General features: G+C 53.2%; 1 protein-coding gene across 14 annotated transcripts in view; it reads right to left on the bottom strand.

The window, feature by feature from the left end:
- Window positions 1-300: 300 nt before the first annotated feature.
- The window catches only part of Tle3 (TLE family member 3, transcriptional corepressor), a 44,494-nt gene continuing 27,740 nt past the window's right edge, over window positions 301-17,054 (bottom strand). For 2 of the 14 annotated variants that reach the window (XM_076925441.1, XM_076925433.1), the window contains exons 7-20: window positions 16,013-16,214; window positions 14,586-14,602; window positions 10,713-10,832; window positions 9,832-9,882; window positions 9,210-9,362; window positions 8,729-8,861; window positions 8,024-8,208; window positions 6,784-6,860; window positions 5,610-5,859; window positions 5,006-5,253; window positions 4,062-4,209; window positions 3,301-3,451; window positions 2,509-2,585; window positions 301-1,491 (exon numbers count right to left, since the gene is read on the bottom strand). In XM_076925441.1, the coding sequence (XP_076781556.1) occupies window positions 1,384-1,491; window positions 2,509-2,585; window positions 3,301-3,451; window positions 4,062-4,209; window positions 5,006-5,253; window positions 5,610-5,859; window positions 6,784-6,860; window positions 8,024-8,208; window positions 8,729-8,861; window positions 9,210-9,362; window positions 9,832-9,882; window positions 10,713-10,832; window positions 14,586-14,602; window positions 16,013-16,214 (1,920 nt within the window). In that variant the 3' untranslated portion in view covers window positions 301-1,383. Of the gene's footprint in view, window positions 1,492-2,508; window positions 2,586-3,300; window positions 3,452-4,061; window positions 4,210-5,005; window positions 5,254-5,609; window positions 5,860-6,783; window positions 6,861-8,008; window positions 8,209-8,719; window positions 8,862-9,209; window positions 9,363-9,831; window positions 9,883-10,712; window positions 10,833-14,585; window positions 14,603-16,012; window positions 16,218-17,054 lie in introns of all 14 variants that reach the window. The other 12 variants (XM_076925435.1, XM_076925427.1, XM_076925440.1 and 9 more) reach the window with 7 other exon arrangements.

Here is a 17,054-nt window from a genome sequence, read left to right on the forward strand (position 1 = left end):
TTCCATATGCTATATCCATGGAGAGCCCACCAGCAGGGCTCACACGGGTCTTCAGCTTTTCTTGAGTAAAACAAAAGACCAAAACAAAACAAAGCAAACCTAATACCACAAACATAGGTACCCTAGGCATAGGTACCCTAGGGGTGATATCTGCAGATGACTTTCTGTCTGCCCAGCCCCCAAGCCCGCTGTCCCGCCCATCTCCTCAGACTTACGACTCTGGGGGTTACCATCTCCCCACTTGAGGGAGCACAAAGGGCTGAGAGCAGGAAAGGGGAGACGGCATCTTATCCAAGGATATCACTTCTAATTATTTTTATTCAAATTAAAAAAAAAAAAAGCACCCACACCAGTTGCTGTTTTTCTCTGGTAGCTCCCTGAGCTGAATCGCTTCGTCTCCCCCCAACCTCCACATGGAATCCTTTCTAGGCTGCGCCGGAGGAGAGTCAGAGAGGGAGGTCCCTTGAACTTCCATTCCTCATCACAATGAGTGAGTGTGCACCAAAGAGAAAGATGAGTCGGGGTGGGGTGGGGTGGAACGACAGAAAGAGATGGAGGTCAGGAGGTGATGGAGCAGAGGAACCCACAGGAAATCCTCGCTGTTCCTGTGGATAGTAGCCCAGGCTGGCTCATCCCAGTACTGTCCATTGGCTTGTCTGTCCATCTGCCTACCATTCCATCTGAAGATGGTGCTAAAACCCGTGTGGGGATATACTTCAGTCCCAGTGGGCCAGGCTGGTTTGCCCATCTCCAGGAAGCTTCTCATTCGGCTGCCCAACTCTCTCTCACTCTCTCTCTCTCTGCCTACTTTCCCCACAGAACATCTGTTTTAAAAAATTAAGAAAAAAAGAAAGAAAGAAAAGCCACCACCATGAGTGGGTTACAAATACAGCAGGCAAAATACACGGCGAGCATTGGTGGGAAGGGGCCTCCTCCCTCACTGACCAGTCAGCAACCACAGTGTCTTATTTACATTGTTCACAAACCTTGTGCACTGCACAATCAGAATGAGGCACCCCTCCCCACAAACAACAATGTCTACTCCTGCATCCCCCCCCAACCTGGAGTAGGGAGGGGACAGGTCAGAAAGGGGAGGAAGAGACAGAGACTCATGACGATGTCTGTGGGGAAACCGGAAGCAGAAGCCTCCAGAGAAATCTAATTGAAGCATCTGCCAGCACTGGTTAGGAGGAGAGGAGAAAGTCCTTCAAGTCTGTCAGACACATCAATCCATGAAGGGGCGTGCGTCCTCTCCACCTTCCGGAGGGCAGCCCCACAATGCAGCTCCCTCATTCTTCTGCCATGCTCAGGGCCTGGCAGCATCTCCCTGTCAGGGCCGTGTGGGTGTCTCCCAGAGTTTGACAGGCCTGTTAGAGTCCTTGTTCAGTAGATGACCTCATAAACTGTGGCCTTCTTGTCACCAGAGCCTGTTACAATATATTTGTCATCCGCTGAAATGTCACAGCTCAAGACAGATGAGGATTCTTTAGACTGAGGAAGAAAGACATGGAGAAACAGGAAGACATTTAGTGTGGGGAGAAAACAGACAGGAATTCATTCTGGGTACTCCCTGGCACTTCAGGGCTCTCAATGAAATCACCTCCTATCCCCGCCTCAGGCTGGAGCTGGTGCTGGCAGAAAAGAGGCCCACTTCCTCTAGGGCTTAGAGGGCCCTCCCACCTGCCTCTTCTCAGGGACCAGCTCCTGGGCTGGCTGTAGTATAACCTTCCCCGGGTTTAAGGATGAAAACAGGACACTTAGCATAAGCCATCTCTGCAAGCTTACTGATGGGAAGGAGTGCTTCAGGGCCACAGATTCATCGGGAGACAGACCCTTCAGCTGGACCAGCTACAAAGACTGGTCCTGGGGTTGGAGGCCCTCAATGTACCTAGAGACTTTCCAAGAAACATGTGTGACATATGGGACCTGACATTTAAGTAGGAAGCAGAAATGTGTGTGTGTGTGTGTGTGTGTGTGTGTGTGTGTGTGTGTGTGTGTGTGTGTAAAAGAGCAAGTGATTGTAAGAAAACCAAATGATCAAGAGTTGCTCTATGGAGGATTGTGTGTGTCAGATGGAGGGGCTCTAGATCTGTAAGTCTGTAAAAATGCACGTGTGTTCTAGCACCTTGTCACACTGATGGCTCGGGGTGGCCATCATGACCTGAATGGGTGTCCCTGGATGAAACGGCTACTCCATGGGCCCAGCTGCCCAGAGCCAGCCAAACTCACTGTTTCACTCACCAGCTGCCACATGAGTGAGTCCCTTCCTAGATGCTCTGGCCTTCAGGGATCATAAGCCTTTAGAACAGAGGGTGTGTCTTTCTCTAGTCCTCACACCCTCCCCTCTGAGGTCCTCCATCTAGTAAGGGCTAGAGGGGGTGGGGGAAGGCAGCAGGTCTGCTCCTAGCTCCAGACTCCTTCCGTCCTGCCTCTTGCTACCTTCGACCCCATCACTGTAGCCACATCCTGACTTAGGAGGCCTGGAGAGGAAGATCAGAAGGAGAGTACCTGGAAGATGCTGGCTCCATAAGGCGTCCTCCAGGCATTGAGAAGGTTGTCTTTCCCAGTGCTCACAAACCACTTGCCTGAAAGCCGAAGCAAAGGGACCCTCAGACTGTGGCTTGCTGCCTTGTGTAGCAGAACCCACACCAGCCGTGTCTGCCCCCTCATGGAAACATCCTCAGACATGCTTAACCAGGGTTTAGTGCTTGCTGTTCTCCACTCCTGAAGAGCAGGTACAAGCATGACACAAGATACCTAAAGGATGCCTTTTCCTGCTGTCCAGGGGGAGAGCCAGAACAGGAAAAACAAAATTCAGTAAACTGTGTTGAGCTGTTTCCCCAAAATATCCCTGCCAAAGCCACTCAAGTCAGCTGGTCCTTCCCAGTCTATGATGGAAGGTGAAAGAAGCACCAGAAACAGCCAAAACCCAAGAGGGCTCCCAGCGGTGGTTCCGAACATCCTCCAAATCCACATGCCCTTCCCAGCCAGTTTCTCTGAGGCTAAGAGCTGGCATTGCGTGTCCACAGCTGCACAGACACCTGTGGCCATAACCTATAGAGAAGATGGAGACCAACAAGGAAAGCCTTTGGCCTACTGTCCTGAGAGTTTAGTGTCCCAGAGTGTCATCTCTATCTGAGAGACAAGGATAGGGAACAAGAAAGGTACTTTTCTGCTCCAGGACATTAAAGGGGCACAGGCTTGGCTGACTCAAGACTGTGGGTCTCCTCATCCCCCACCTTCTACTGGACCAGGCTCCCCATGCTAGCTCTCATGCCAGGCCGGGGCCTCAGCGCTTACCACAGTAGGCAAACTTGAGGGACAGCACACAGCTCTCATGCAGGTGCAGCTGATACTTGTCGGGCTTGGTATGGTGCAGGACCTCCACATTGCTGCTCTCCATGCCCACTGCCAGCCACTCCCCAGTGGGGCAGTACCCCAGGGAGAAGATCTGCGAGGACAGACAGTTCAGTGCCCCCTGTGCCCATAGGGCTGGAGCAGCAGCCGCTTAAGCAGGGTTAGATCCTCACTCTTCTACCCTCTCCACTTACAAACCAAACCCAATAACCAGCTGTCTGCTGCCTCTCCCCGCTACCCCAGGGGTGTCATTTGTATCTCATTGAGGAAGCTGGCTCCGGGAGGGGGGGGAGGGGTTGCAATTCCCAGCCTCTGCAAGCTGTGCTCAGCTTACTGCTTTAAGAAACTGGCAACGACTATACTCCACGTTAAGGTACCGACTGTTAAAATAATGAAGCAAATCTAACAAGCAAGAAACATCAAGGCTCATGGGCGAGGTGTGCGGGAGGCTTGAGTCAGGTGCACACATCAGGGCTGGGAGAGAGCGATGAGCAAACTGCAGAGCACAGGGAGCAAGCTGTGGACCCAGGATGAGCCAGGCCTGCCCATCTCTGAGGCCATGCCTACTCCATAGCACTGCTGCTGCCTCTGACCAAGCTTCCCAGGTAGCTCGGGCTGGTCCCTGGGCAGTCAGTCATGAGCCTGTGTGGTCGCTCTGTCCCCTGACAGGTGCTGGGGCCCGAGAGACAGGAGGAAGCACACACCTGGGAGGTGAAATCGTGTTGCTGCAGCTGCCGTCCTTCACGCAGGTCCCAGGACCGCACGGTGTTGTCCAGGCCCCCGGTCCACAGCTTAGTGCCATCATGAGAAATGTCTATACAGCTGGCCCCATCTGTGTGGCCCTGGAACTGCCTATGAAGGACAAGCAAGGAAGAAGGGTGAGCCCCAGGGAATCACTGACTGCCAATCATCCCAAGGACTGGACCAGCTCTGCAGCCAAGCCAGAGGGAAACTGGAGGTGCAAAAGGCTAGATCACATGCCTCAAAACCTTAGCCAACAAGAAACAGAGCTAGACCAGGCCCCTCCTACTCCATTCAGGGGAGCTACCAAGGAAATGACCTCTGATTCCTATGTGTCTAGGCAGGACCCCGGGGAGCCCACTCCGCTCTAGAGAAGGTAATGGAGAGGAAGACAGGAAGACTCTTAAGCATTTTCTATCCTGTTCAGGTCCTGCCTTTGGGACATAATCTTCAACCCAGTCTTCACTGTCTCTTAACTTGTCTATAAGGCTATGGCCCCAAACATGCCCAAGGGTTTCATGGTAACACTGGGAAGTGACTGTGGGCAGGCACTGCCGTCCACCATCGCACAGGTGGTGTGACTCAAGAGAAAGACACCACACCACCCAGTTCACGCAGAACCCAATCGAGCTGCACGAGACATCTCCCAAAGCTCAGCCGCTCCGCTCCACCCAGGTCTCGCCATTAACCAAGGCTGCATATCCCCACTCTCTCCTACCTCCACTCCTCAAGCTCCTTCCCCAGGGCCGGTCAAAGCTCTGCCTTCCCCCAAGTTCCTAGGCTCTAGGGGTTGTCCGTGAGCTTCTCTTTGCCTCTGCACCTGACCACCCTTCACTTCTCCAAAAGAACGGAGATCATGGGCTGGGTGAGTACATAAACACCCTAGCTGCTCCCTTGCCGACCTCACCTGACCAGGGTCTGGTTGTGCAGGTCCCAAACCGCAATGTTCCCATCACTGCAGCAGGAGAAACAGACTTTGGCATCAGGACTGATGGCCAGGGCATAACAGGCCGGAGCTGAGGATGTCAGCTCAGCCTTGATGCGGGGTGTGGGCGAGGCCAGGTCCCAGATGGTGAGCGTGCTGGCCTCACCACCCACAATGAGCGTGCGCCCATCGGGGAGAAGCTTGCATGAGCGGATGTAATTGTCCCTGTTCTGGAAGGAGAGGAACAGAGTTACGTGCTATCCACTTGCTTTGTCTTGGACCAAGAAAGCCACATGAGGTAACTTATAACGTGTCTAAGCTTCTGCCAGACCACCCCACCGTCAATTCTACACCCACTCAATTTCTCATGCTTTTCTCTAGAATCTTGAGCCTAAGAGTCATCCCCATTTGCAGATGCCCCAACTAGGGCCAGAGAGGTTAGTCAGCTTACCCAGAGCTGCTCAGAGGTGAGCCTGGCCATGGGCCTAGTGTCCCTGGCCCTCCCCCTTCAACCCCGGCTGTATCTGTCCTGTTTTTCTCTGCCTCCTACACGCTACAGAAGAAGCCTGTGGTCCTAGCTTCTCACCAGGCAGTCCAGCTGGGAGATGGGACTCTTGCTACCAGGCTGACTGATGTCCCATATCTTCACACAGCCCTTGCCGCCCGTGTAGACATGCCGTGTGGGGTTGCTGATGGTCACGGCACATACCACCTCCCCGTGGCTGAGCGTGTTGATCTGCCGGGCATGCCTGGGAATGCCGGGGCCTGCTAGCGCATCATGGGGGAAGGGCACAGGCTGCATCTGCCCATCGGCACTCACGTGGAAGGAGTATGCCCTGTAAGGAGGAGGTGGGTCACTTCTGCCATCCACCACTAACGTGTCCCACAGAGTCAATGTATACACACTGTGACTTACTACCATGACTCTAAGCCCCTCTCCCACAAATCTCTTAAGTCCAGGAGCCCCTTGGTACTGGGATGGCCCCATCAGGTTGGAACCTACTTAATATTCCAACCACACATCCTTGCTCCACATCAGCTGAGGAGCGCCATGGATGTTTTGGAGCGCCCCTCCCCCTCCAATACCACCCCATCCACACACTTGAGACTATAAAGTCTCCAGACATGCCAATCTGGGAGAGGACCCAACTAAATGCCACAACCTGCCTCTGAAGTCAGTGATATTAGGGATGGAGCACCTTCCTGTTCCTCTAAAGGCAAAACCGACGAGGGTTTCTGAGCCACAGGGACTCAGCTTGGTCTGCCCATGTTACTGTGAGTGCCCTTCTCCGTGGCCATGGTGGCATGAGATCTACTACCGTACATACAAGGCAGGTTTCTATGTGGTACACACGGTTCAACCTTTAATTTCCCAATAACCCATGTAGGAAAAAAGCAGGGTGAATACTGTGCTCTACACAAGAGCAGGGCAACTGGAGGCAGGGTAGGGGCTGGGGCCTTTGCAGCAGGTAGAACCTGGAGGAGTCCCCAGGGCCCACATTGCTCCCTGGATTCTGCTTACAAGCACTCTGACCCCCCCCCCCCCAAGAGCTATCATCTTGGGCCCCTAAATTCCCCTGGTGGAGGGAGTTTCGGGGACTGACTTCCTTGGGTGATGACCATGTCTATGTGTTTCTGGAGGACAGACACCTTCCTAGAGGGCATTGTATATCTGGCAAGACCCTGTGCTCAAGGGACAGACAGGAGTGTTTTACCTGTCTACCCCATGAAGCATGCAAAAAGGATAGCCATGTGCTTACGGTTTCCCTCCAGGAATGGAGGCGAGACTCGAGGGCAGACCCGTGGCCCGCATGGGGGGGTGAGGGTCGAAACCAACCTGTAAAGAAAGGAGAGTGGCTTTGTTAGTCTGCCATCACATAGCTTCCCCCTGTTCCCCGTGGCCACCATCATCTGGGCCTACTGCACCCTGTGACTTCTCTAGAACCAGGTGACAGCACTGCTGACAGATAAACAGAGCCTGTGTCAGAGAAGGCAGATGCCAGGAAGGCCAAGTGTCCTGCCAGGACAGTTAACAGACAGGATGGCAATAGCAAACCCCATCTCAACCAGTATCCCCTCTGCTCTGTCAGACAGAGTAGGCCCTGCCCCATCTCTCCCCTTCCTGAGTGTGCTGTAAGCCTATGTATGGAATGGAGCCACCCCAGGTACAGAAGAGTAGAGGAAAAGTGTCCTGAAAAGCGAGTCCTCTCTGCTAGCCTTAATCCTGTTTGTCCACAGTAACTATCACCACCAGGACCATCTCCCAAAACCCTGCTGCCTGGCCAAAGTTCTGCTGTCTGGCTAAGTTCTTATTGGGACTCTTTCAGGGTATTATCCTGAGGTCTCAGATGAGAGGGCAGTCCAAGAGTTACCTTAAGTCATCTGAGACTGACAGGCAGGTCTGACGCCCCATAAGTAAATCCTCTCTAAACAGGTGCTCTCCCCCAGAGCAGCTGTTAGCTGCCCACAGCTCTCCTGATTAGTTTTATGTCGACCTGACACAAGCTAGAGTCATCAGAAAGGAGGGAACCTCAATTGAGTAAATGTCTCCGGAATATCTAGCTATAGGGCATTTTCTTAATTAGTGATGGACAGGGGAGGCCTCGGCCCATCATGGGTGGTAGCATCCCTGGGCTGGTGGTCCTGGGTTCTATGAGAAAGCAGGCTGATCAAAGCCATGAGGAGCAATCCAGTAAGCAGCACTCCTCCAAGGCCTCTGCGTCAGCTCCTGCCTCCAGGATCCTGCCCTGTGTGAGTTCCTGTCCTCACTGCTTTTGATGGTGAACTGTTACATGGAACTGAGTGAAATAAACCCTTTCCTCTCCAGGTTGCTTTTGGTCACGGTGTTTCATTACAGTAATAGAAACCTTAAGACAACACCCAAGAGTCCCTTCAGCATGCAGGGATATGTACTACACTAACCTGCCAGCTCCCACCCCCACCCAGTCCCCACCACCACCAAAAGGAGCCAAAAGGTCTACGTACAGCTCCAAAGCTCACCATTGGCGACCGGCCATAGGCGGCGGCTGCAGCGGCTGCGGCGGCGCTCATCTGAGACGGGATGTTGTGGAGGCCGGCATAGGCGCTTGGGCTGGTGAGGGAGCCATTCATTTCGTGGTGGCTCATCATGGCAAAGGGGGCTGGATAGGAGCTGGTGAGGGTGATGGGTGTACGCAGGGCCGAGGCTGTGAGGAGGTGAACGGGGAGGCGGGATCAGTGGGGAGGAGACATCTCCGAGAGTGGGCTCGCCCTTCTGATACAGCAAGCAGAGGACACAGCCCTCCTACATTCTGAAGCATCTACCCTACTTCAGACCTGACTTCAGAGGCCAGTGTTGGAGTCATTTCGTTTCAGAGGGCAGCACAAGGCCCAGAGAAGAGGGCTTGCTCGGGAGCTCACAAAACCATTAACAAGTGGACACAAGTCTAGGGTAACAACCTGTCAGATGCTTTCCACACACTTGGGCCAGCAGTGGCCTCGGAGACTCTCACATACCAATGTTAAAGACCCCCATAAACCCTGATATATCAAAGGTGCGGGCTTCCATATCCTTAAACCTGACAAGAAAGACCACCAGGCAGACCCGTGAAGCCCCAGTTTGGACACACTATATTGCTGGCCGCCTGTTTGGCTCCACCTAGACAGGGATCAACCTCCCCTCCCCCACCAGATCGACCTGGGCCCCATGGTGCCTACCCATTATACCTATCGGGTCCATGCCTGGAGGTTTGCCCGGCATTGACCGGAGCCCCGGGGTGGTGCTGGTGCCTGGAGTTGGGGCATCATTCCTTGGCGTTGGTGTATTGGACTTGAGCCCAGGTGTGGAAGATTTGTCATTCTGAGAAGGGAAGACACAGACCAAGAGACGCCATGAGGATTCCTTTCTCCCAAGAGCTGGGCAAAATGCCTAGCCCTGGTCCCACATGAAGCCAAGCATGGGTTGAACAGAAGTCCCTAGTTGGCAGGGACCATGGTGAAGGTTCTAATTTAAAGATGCAGAAACCAACGCTCTGAAACATTGACTAGTGTGGGTTAATTATCCAAACACAGCCAATCCCAATAGCCATGTTCTTTCCACACCCAACTCCCACCCTGCAAGCAGCAGGATTAGAGCTCTAGCCTCAGCAGGCATGCCTGTCTCTCCCCTCCCCCACCTCTGTAAGGTGCCAGGACAGACCCCACATACATGACCAAGGTCTTTGGTCTTGGAGGAAGGTGTGCTGCTAGAGGAAGCCACAGAGGCTGGGCTGGTGGGGGCATCTTTCTTCAGACCACGGGCTTTGTCCAGCCCATTTTCAGGAGGGGAGTGTGCTGGGCTCACCCGAGGCGTCGCTGGGTCCTGAAAGGACAAGTGTTACAGAGCTCTTAAGCTGCAAGCAGGTATCCCTGCCCTGGCAACAGGAAGGCAGTGGGCATGGGTGGGAGGCCATTAGCTCTGAACAACCTAGACCCTGAGCCCTCTACCTCACAGGTGGGGTGAACAACAATCTGGGGTGACCTGCCTCGGGTCACATACAAGTCCAGAACACTAACTGCCAAGGCTGCACAGGGCCTTATTGGAGACTCTCTCCAGGAAAGTATAATCTCCAACCCTGGAGAGGGAAGACAGGGCCACCTAGACAATTATGGGAATGGAAGACTGCTGCTTTCTGAGATTTTCAGTACCCACATACAAAGCCATTTGCCTCCGTTTCCCTGATGCTCCAATGCTCTCTGCTCTAGTGGCAGGCAGAAGAGATCTTACTTACAGAGTACCTGTCCTAAACCACCCCACCCAGGGGCCTCCCTACAGCTGGGCCTGCCCTTACCTCATTGGAGACATCCACCACCAGGTCGTCACTCTTGTCTCCGTCGCTGTCCTAGAAGCAGGAGAGGAACCAGTAAGAGCCCATGCCGACCCTGATCTGCTCAAGCCTAATCCTGAGCCCCAACAACTTCCCCAACCAAATCCCAAAGCCTATGCTGCTCTGCCCGCTGCCCTCTGAGCAGTGCTGGAATTCCTTCCTCCCAGTTCTCTGTAGCGCAGCCTCTGGGGCTCTGACGTGTCTAAGCCGCAGCAATGTCATAGTCCCGAGCCTTCTAACAGCAGAACCTCCTTCCCAGCTGACACTCTGGTTGCAGTCATTCATGAGGCAAGTCTCATCTTTACACCGCCATCGCCCTGGGGCAGGTGACTGGCTTCACTCTGAGGTGCAGCTGAGCTTCGTGTAACATGTTCAGAGCCACAGGGCAGACAGATGGGACAAAAAGGGCTTGGTACCAGCCTCTCTAGACTCACATCTCACCCCTGTTCAGTCTGGCAATGGAGGGCACATAACTGTGCTCCCACTGGGATCTCACAGGTCAAGGTCACGCCATCAGATTGTTACAAACTGTGTCTCCGTGCCTGGGGAGGACTGTGAAGACTGTGGGGCTCACACTGGAGGACACCAGGACACTCCCTTGGAGCATGGGTGCAGCCGAGAACTGTCTAGAAGGACCTTAAGCTCTCACTAGACTGCATGTAGGCTGGGACATTTTCCCGGTCCATTTCTCTCAATGGCTCATCTGACCACAGGGTATGTACAAACCTCATTCTGGACCCTGACACAACTACCCATCTCTCAGACTCAGAACTCAACTGCTGGAGTTGAGGCCAAAGCCAGCACACAACCCTATCCAATGAAGCCACCTGCCGACCCCTACATACGTATCGGCTCAGGCTGTCTTTCTCTTCTGCTTTCCGCTTCTTAGCTTCCATGCTGTAGTCTGCAGAGCCCCGGTGCTTCTCACTGGCCCGGAGGCTCTCTGAGGGTGACACGGAATTGTTCTGGAAGAAGAGGATCTTGGCGTCAAAACTCCATGATGAAAGTAATATATTGTATACTGACTAAGTCAACTAAGAGCAGATGACAGAGGGCCAGGAGGAGGAAGTGGGCAGACACAGACGTCTGCAGATCCAGTTTATTCGGGATGCTCCCAGGACATCTTGGGTCCCTGGGAACTTACCCCAAATATCAATATTTAGAAGCAAGGTACTGCTATTTCTGTTTCCTGGCCTAAGGTGAGGTCCCAAGAGGGTGAGGGACACCCGTCACTCAATTTAGCCAAAGGAAAGATGATGAGTCTTTTCAAGTCAGACCTGAACCATAGACAGGCATACATGTAGAACTTCCATTTTAAATCTCGCAGTGAATAAGAAAAGGCGCTGGGCTGCAGACAAAGCCCTAAGCACAGATAAACAACTCGGAGCCCTGGCTCCTCCACTGCCAAGCCTCTGGCAAACTGAAGAGAAACCAGTGTCACAAAAACACACACCCTGCAAGGCCACTAAGCCTTTCCCTTGAAAAGACAGGACCTCCCTTAGGGTGGGGACAAGTGTCCCAAGAGAACAGGGCCCTGTGTAGTTGCAAGACCATGCTAAGGTCTCCAGCAGAGGAAGGTAGGGTTTCATGCTAGGGAGCACTGGGAGTTCTCAGATCTTCCTAGGGAGGACCGGCCTGAGAAAGAGGAAGCTCTGAGCCAGGTGAGCAGCAGGGAAAGCTGGAAGTGGGGTATCCTGTGGCTGTGCACAGGGAGGGGGAACCTCTGGCGAGGGCTGTCTGCAAACCCTGAAGGCCTAGTGCCCCTTCAGGATACTATAACTCAATGGCTACCTCCAGCACCACCGCATCACTGTTTGAAAGTGAAATGTTCCACAGGACCAGCCTGTGGTCCCAGCTGATGGCACTGTCTGAGAGGTCTTGGAACCTTCTGGCCACGGGGTCTGGCTGGCAGTCACAGGGCCACAGAGGATAATAGGCGAGCTCTGATACAGCCCAGCTTCTTCCTAACTGGCTAGGATGTAACCAGTTACCTCACGCTCCTGCTTCCTCCAAGCCACAGTGTAACCACAACAGACTGAACACCCTCAAACCACGAGCCAAATAATCCTTCCTCGCTCCAGTTATTTTATCGTAGTGATAAGAAAAGTACCGATAAACCTACCCATGTTCAGACCGACATTAATGCCACGAGTGACAGAATGAGTCAGAGGATCCTGGTCTAACGACAGTGACAAGAGTGGACAAGACGCACGCTGGGGTCATGTGGGAACACAGAGCCAGACGATGTGCTCACAAAGAAGGACACTGAAGGCAGGTAGGGTGATTCTTCTCGTCTCCTTTTCCCATTTTACTAGAGGCCAATGCTGGCCCGGGGATGGGGTTCACTGGCAGGGAACGAGGCGGGGTGGCCAGCAGGTGGATGGGTTTGGGGGAATGGTGTGGGAGGGAGCCAGCCGCAGAACTTAATTTCCTTTCCTAAGCCGGTTTTCTGGGCAGCCCTTCCCTGCCAAGTTTCTGCCTGAAGCAAATTAAAATGGCAGAGTTATCAAGCCTTGAAGAAAAAAAATGGAGGTTATAATAGAACTGCAGCTCAACCTTCCCCGCAGCCGGGCGAGCGGCGACGATGCGCTCACAGCCGCAATTCAATTAGTTGCTGCAAGCACAGGCAGAAAAAAAAAAATCACCGTCATTTCATTTCATTTCCTCCGATGGTGGCGGCCACCCCGTGCTAAGCAGAAATGCTTCCAGCCCCTCAGGCTGGCTGCCCCTGCGCAGGCGGGTGATGGAGAGGAAGGGAGGGGACGGGGTGGCTGCTCGTGTTTCTCCTTGCGACCCAGTGTGAGAACAGGGAACTCTTTCTTCTCATGCAGTCAGGCTGAAAACCCTCGCCGCTACCGGAGAGTCATGTCAGGCATTTAGCGGCATCGATCCAGCCCGCCTCTGGTTGGCAGGCAGCCAAAAAACTAAGTATTTTTTATTGCTTCAGCTAGGCAAGGAAATATGAATGAAGCTACCTCTAATTGGACTCCAGACTAACCCCTCTGGGACAGCTTCCAGCCTGTCCACCCGGCCCCCTCCCCTCTCTGACACAGGCTTGTCCTTCCTGCCAGAGGCCTTGACTGTTGACAACCTGTTTTCCTAAGGCCGATTATTTCAATCTCCACCATCCAACACCATGGCCCCGAGGATGCAGCCCCCAGAAGACTCTCCATCCCCCAGCATACGGTACCCACTCTGAGCTGCCCAGCCCTAATGTCACGGGACTCATCCCTGTTCATTCTCTAGTCCCCGTGTAGAGTCGGCCTAGCTTGGACACCAGGAGCATTGGGGGGGGGGGGAGGGCTGCACACTTGGGGGTCCCTCTGGGTTTCTGGCAGAAAGCTTTCAGCAGGGGCACAAAGCCAAAAGTGAAATAGGTATGAAGAAGTGGGTGCTGGCCTTCAAATACCCACTTCCTGGGGAAGGCCCCCGCTGACCAAGTAATGAGTCCGGTTACAGTCTGGACAGGGTAATTCCCACTGGGACTCCAAGGTCAAGACACAAGACCTCATAAGGCTAAGACTGGATAGAAGCTGGGGAGGGGCAGAGGTGGGGGATGGGGTAGGGAGACAACATAGAAGAACACACCTATGCCAGCTCTACTTCTATGTAGGGAAACTGTCTCTCCAAAAATATGCCACTGTTTAAGGATCAACACCAGAGCAATCAAAATGGATTTCAGCTTTAATCATTCCTTTCTTCTGTGCCTAGCCATTCCTGAGCCCAAGGGGGATAGGGGGGTTGGATTTCTGAGCAGGCATGGTAAGAGACGGCTTGCAAATAGTCTGGATGGAGGGAGGGATTGTCAAGGAAGGCAGGTCAGGCAGAGGGAGCTTCCCGAGACAGCTGCTGCCGGGACAGCTAGTTAAAGGCATGACACCCCAAGTCCTACTTAACATGAGGTAATAAGGAAAGCCACCCTAGCAGATTAAGATGGTCCCGGGTACAAGCTCAGCGATGAGGAATAAAATAGCTCTGCTAATCGCTGGAGGATTTTTTTTTTTTTTTAAATCCAGACTCCACTGTGCTTATTCAGAGGGCTTATTCACTTGAAACAGAACCTCGGAGCCTCGGTGTGATCTGAAAGATTTACAGCAAATCTCTGAGCTGGCAGACACGCAGGCGGCCTGGCCTTAATACCTGCTCGCTAGCACTTTCTTCAACTGGGAAAAGTGCAGAGCAGGGCGAAACCTCAGGCAGCTGAGGAAAGGAGCGTTCCGGATTATGCTGGAAGCACCAACCTAGGCAGCATCAGGAACAAACCAGAGTCTGCAGTGCTGGGCTCAGGCCAATGTCCAAAAAGCCCCTTGGAGGATATAGGGGTGTGGGCTAAGTTCAGTTGACCATGTCTCTTTGTAAGGGGGACTTTAGAGGTCACTTAGCCAAGCACCTAGAGTTAACAGACTTCCCTAATTAAAGCTCGCTCAACAGAGGACACGAACTACTATACGATAGTGACTACCTCTAGTACTGGATATGGACAGGGACACTCCTGTCACCCACACATTAGTCCTGACGCCAGGTCTTCCAGCTGCGGGCACACATAAACAAACGATAAATAATAAACCCCAGCTTCCACCCACAGAGCAGAACGGGAAACCGGGGTTAGCTGTGGGTAGCACCTGCTACTTGGCAGGCCTGTAGTTCTAGGAACAAGCCTCCAGGCAGGCCCACCCTTCTCCCGTACCCACCCCTACACCAAGAACACCCTCACTTACCGTGCTGGACTCTCTCTCTGTGAGACAGGAAGGCCAGGACAGGAGGAGGGTCCAGGACCCCCAAGGAAAAAGAAAAAGGGGAAAAAAAAAACAAGGTAAAAGGTCACTCTCAGCTCAGCTAACCTTTTTGAGTCATTAAAGCCACCTCTCACTGACTCTAGTTCCTGGGGTGCAGCGAAGGCAGGCTTATATGGCAGCTCAACGGTCCCCTCCCACCAGTGCCCAGCATGGCCTGGAATCCAGGCCATTAGTCTTCTTCTTGGTGTATCAAAAGGACCTTGGTTTGCTTTTCACCGTTCTTTCTAGAATCACAAGTGGGAGCTGGGAAGGTTATTGCTTTAAAAAACACACACACACAATGCAATTTGGACATGACTTCTACTTATTAACACCATTCTCTGTGTCTTTGCCAAGAAGCCCCCAGAAGCTTGGGCTCTGGTCACAACAGTCCAGCTAAGCTGCAGCTCTCTTTGTCCTCTCCTCTGTCAAGAAGGGACAAAACAGTTGGCCTCCACCTCGGCTCCTAGGATACAGCACGGACTGGACTAGGGCTCGCACGATGACTCCTCCCAGAAAGTCCCTGGGAGCTTGAAAGACACTAACTATGTGGCCCAGTAAATACCTAAAGCCAACGAGATGTACAAGCTGGCAGCTTTACTGAGCGGCTGCATGGGGCCAGGTCCTTATTCCCTCTCATGTCCTCCTGAGCCCCAACAGTGCTACGCAGAAGGCTGGGGCACGAGCTCTGATTCCTTTCTCCTCACTTCTCTGCTGGAGCAGTCCTGAGACCCTGCACTTAGTCTGAAACAGGGTCTCAAATACCCTGGGCTGACCTTGAACTCACTGCACAAATGAGAACTGCCATAAACTTTTCACCTTTTTTTTTTTTTTTTTTTTTTTTTTGCCTCATCTCCTAGTGCTGGGCTTACCGGCCCGCACTACCACGCTGGTTTCTATGGTGCCAAGGGATGAACTCAGGGTTCAGGCATGCTTGGCAAGGCAAACACTCTTAGCAACTGAGCAACACCCCCAACAGTGCTGCCTCTTGGAAGGTTTCCGAGTGCTGAGATCCAGAGATCCAGAAAGATCCCAACAAAAGGCTACAATGAGGCCCCGGCTCAAGCTCTTTCAAGAAAGGTCCCCAATGCAATCGTGAAAGAAACTGAAGGACATACCGAGCTGGCCCTAAAGAATAGTCAGGGTGCTATAGGAAATATGGGGGCTGTCGTAGACAAACAGAATGCTTCCCTAGCAAGTCACAGAGATCTACATCAGAACTGCAGCATTTCCACGCACTAAGGACTCAACAGATGGCTCCAAGTCTTAGCTAACAACAGGTTCTAGGTGACAGTACTTGCCACATCCATTTATGGTGTGTCCTCCAACCCCAGCCCAGCTCACCCAGCCCAGCCCACCCAGAGCCACACCTCTGTGATCCAGTTCATGGTGGTTCTTCTCATCCTTCACTGCCAAGTGGGCTTGGCTTCCCAGGGCACCAAGTGCCAGCAACCCAGAGCTGCTTCCTGTCACTGGGGGAATCCCAGGAGGTTGAAGGCCTGACGGGTGGGGCGGCAACTGGACCGGGGGACCGTGCGTAGCGTGGGAGAGATGCTGTGCCTGGAGTTGCTGCTGCTGCAATGAAGTTGGTGGTCAGCCATGATAGGTCGGGGAGGGCAGAGCAGGTCCCCTCCATCCCTCCCCTCGCTTCTCCACTGGGAAGCGATGGAAAAGCATCCCTCACCCCAGAACCTTCCCCCTCAGCCCCATGCTCATCTTGCTCAACAAAATCTGTTAGTGGACTGCGGAATAGAAGATTTACATCTTCAAGCGCCATCCCCCAGCTCCAGTTTCAGGACAGAGCCTCCATGCCTGTTTCCAATCCCAAGATAAATAATGCATGCATTTAAAACCCACACGGTCACTGGGGCTTCCTTTCAATGGAGAGGAATCCATTTTAAAGCTCAGAGCTCATGCATACATGCCTTTAACATCAGCAGCCAGAGCCTCCCACCCAGAGCTGGAACCTGGGGAAAGCTTCCCTGACTGGGCTTCTAAAAGAAGCCAAAGCCTGGCTTGTAGAGTCCGGCCAGAGCAGAGAAGTCCCAGGACTGATGGAATCAAAGCTGATGTCCTTGGCCATCAGAGCAGACAGAACACAGAACTAGGAAGAGCTGGGCCTTCGGGCCAGGATCCATCTTAGTCTTGATTCTGTATGCCTGGAACAGGGACTTCCAAACCACCTAAGCCTCACATTTTCTCATCTGCATAAGGCTGGAGGCAGCACCCACTGTAGGGGGCTACGGTGCTACGGTAAGGTAACGTGGGCTTGGGCATGCAGCCACCACTCGCTGGGTTTCATGGCAGTCACTGGCATTTCTACAGGGTTCTCACAGGGATCTCCCACTGTTCGAATGACCTCAGTACTCCCAGCAACAGAGTAACATCTGTTCTCCCATTCCTCCCCACCCC

Source organism: Arvicanthis niloticus, chromosome 26 (assembly GCF_011762505.2).
Source record: "Arvicanthis niloticus isolate mArvNil1 chromosome 26, mArvNil1.pat.X, whole genome shotgun sequence".
In the NCBI taxonomy this organism is placed as follows: domain Eukaryota; kingdom Metazoa; phylum Chordata; class Mammalia; order Rodentia; family Muridae; genus Arvicanthis; species Arvicanthis niloticus.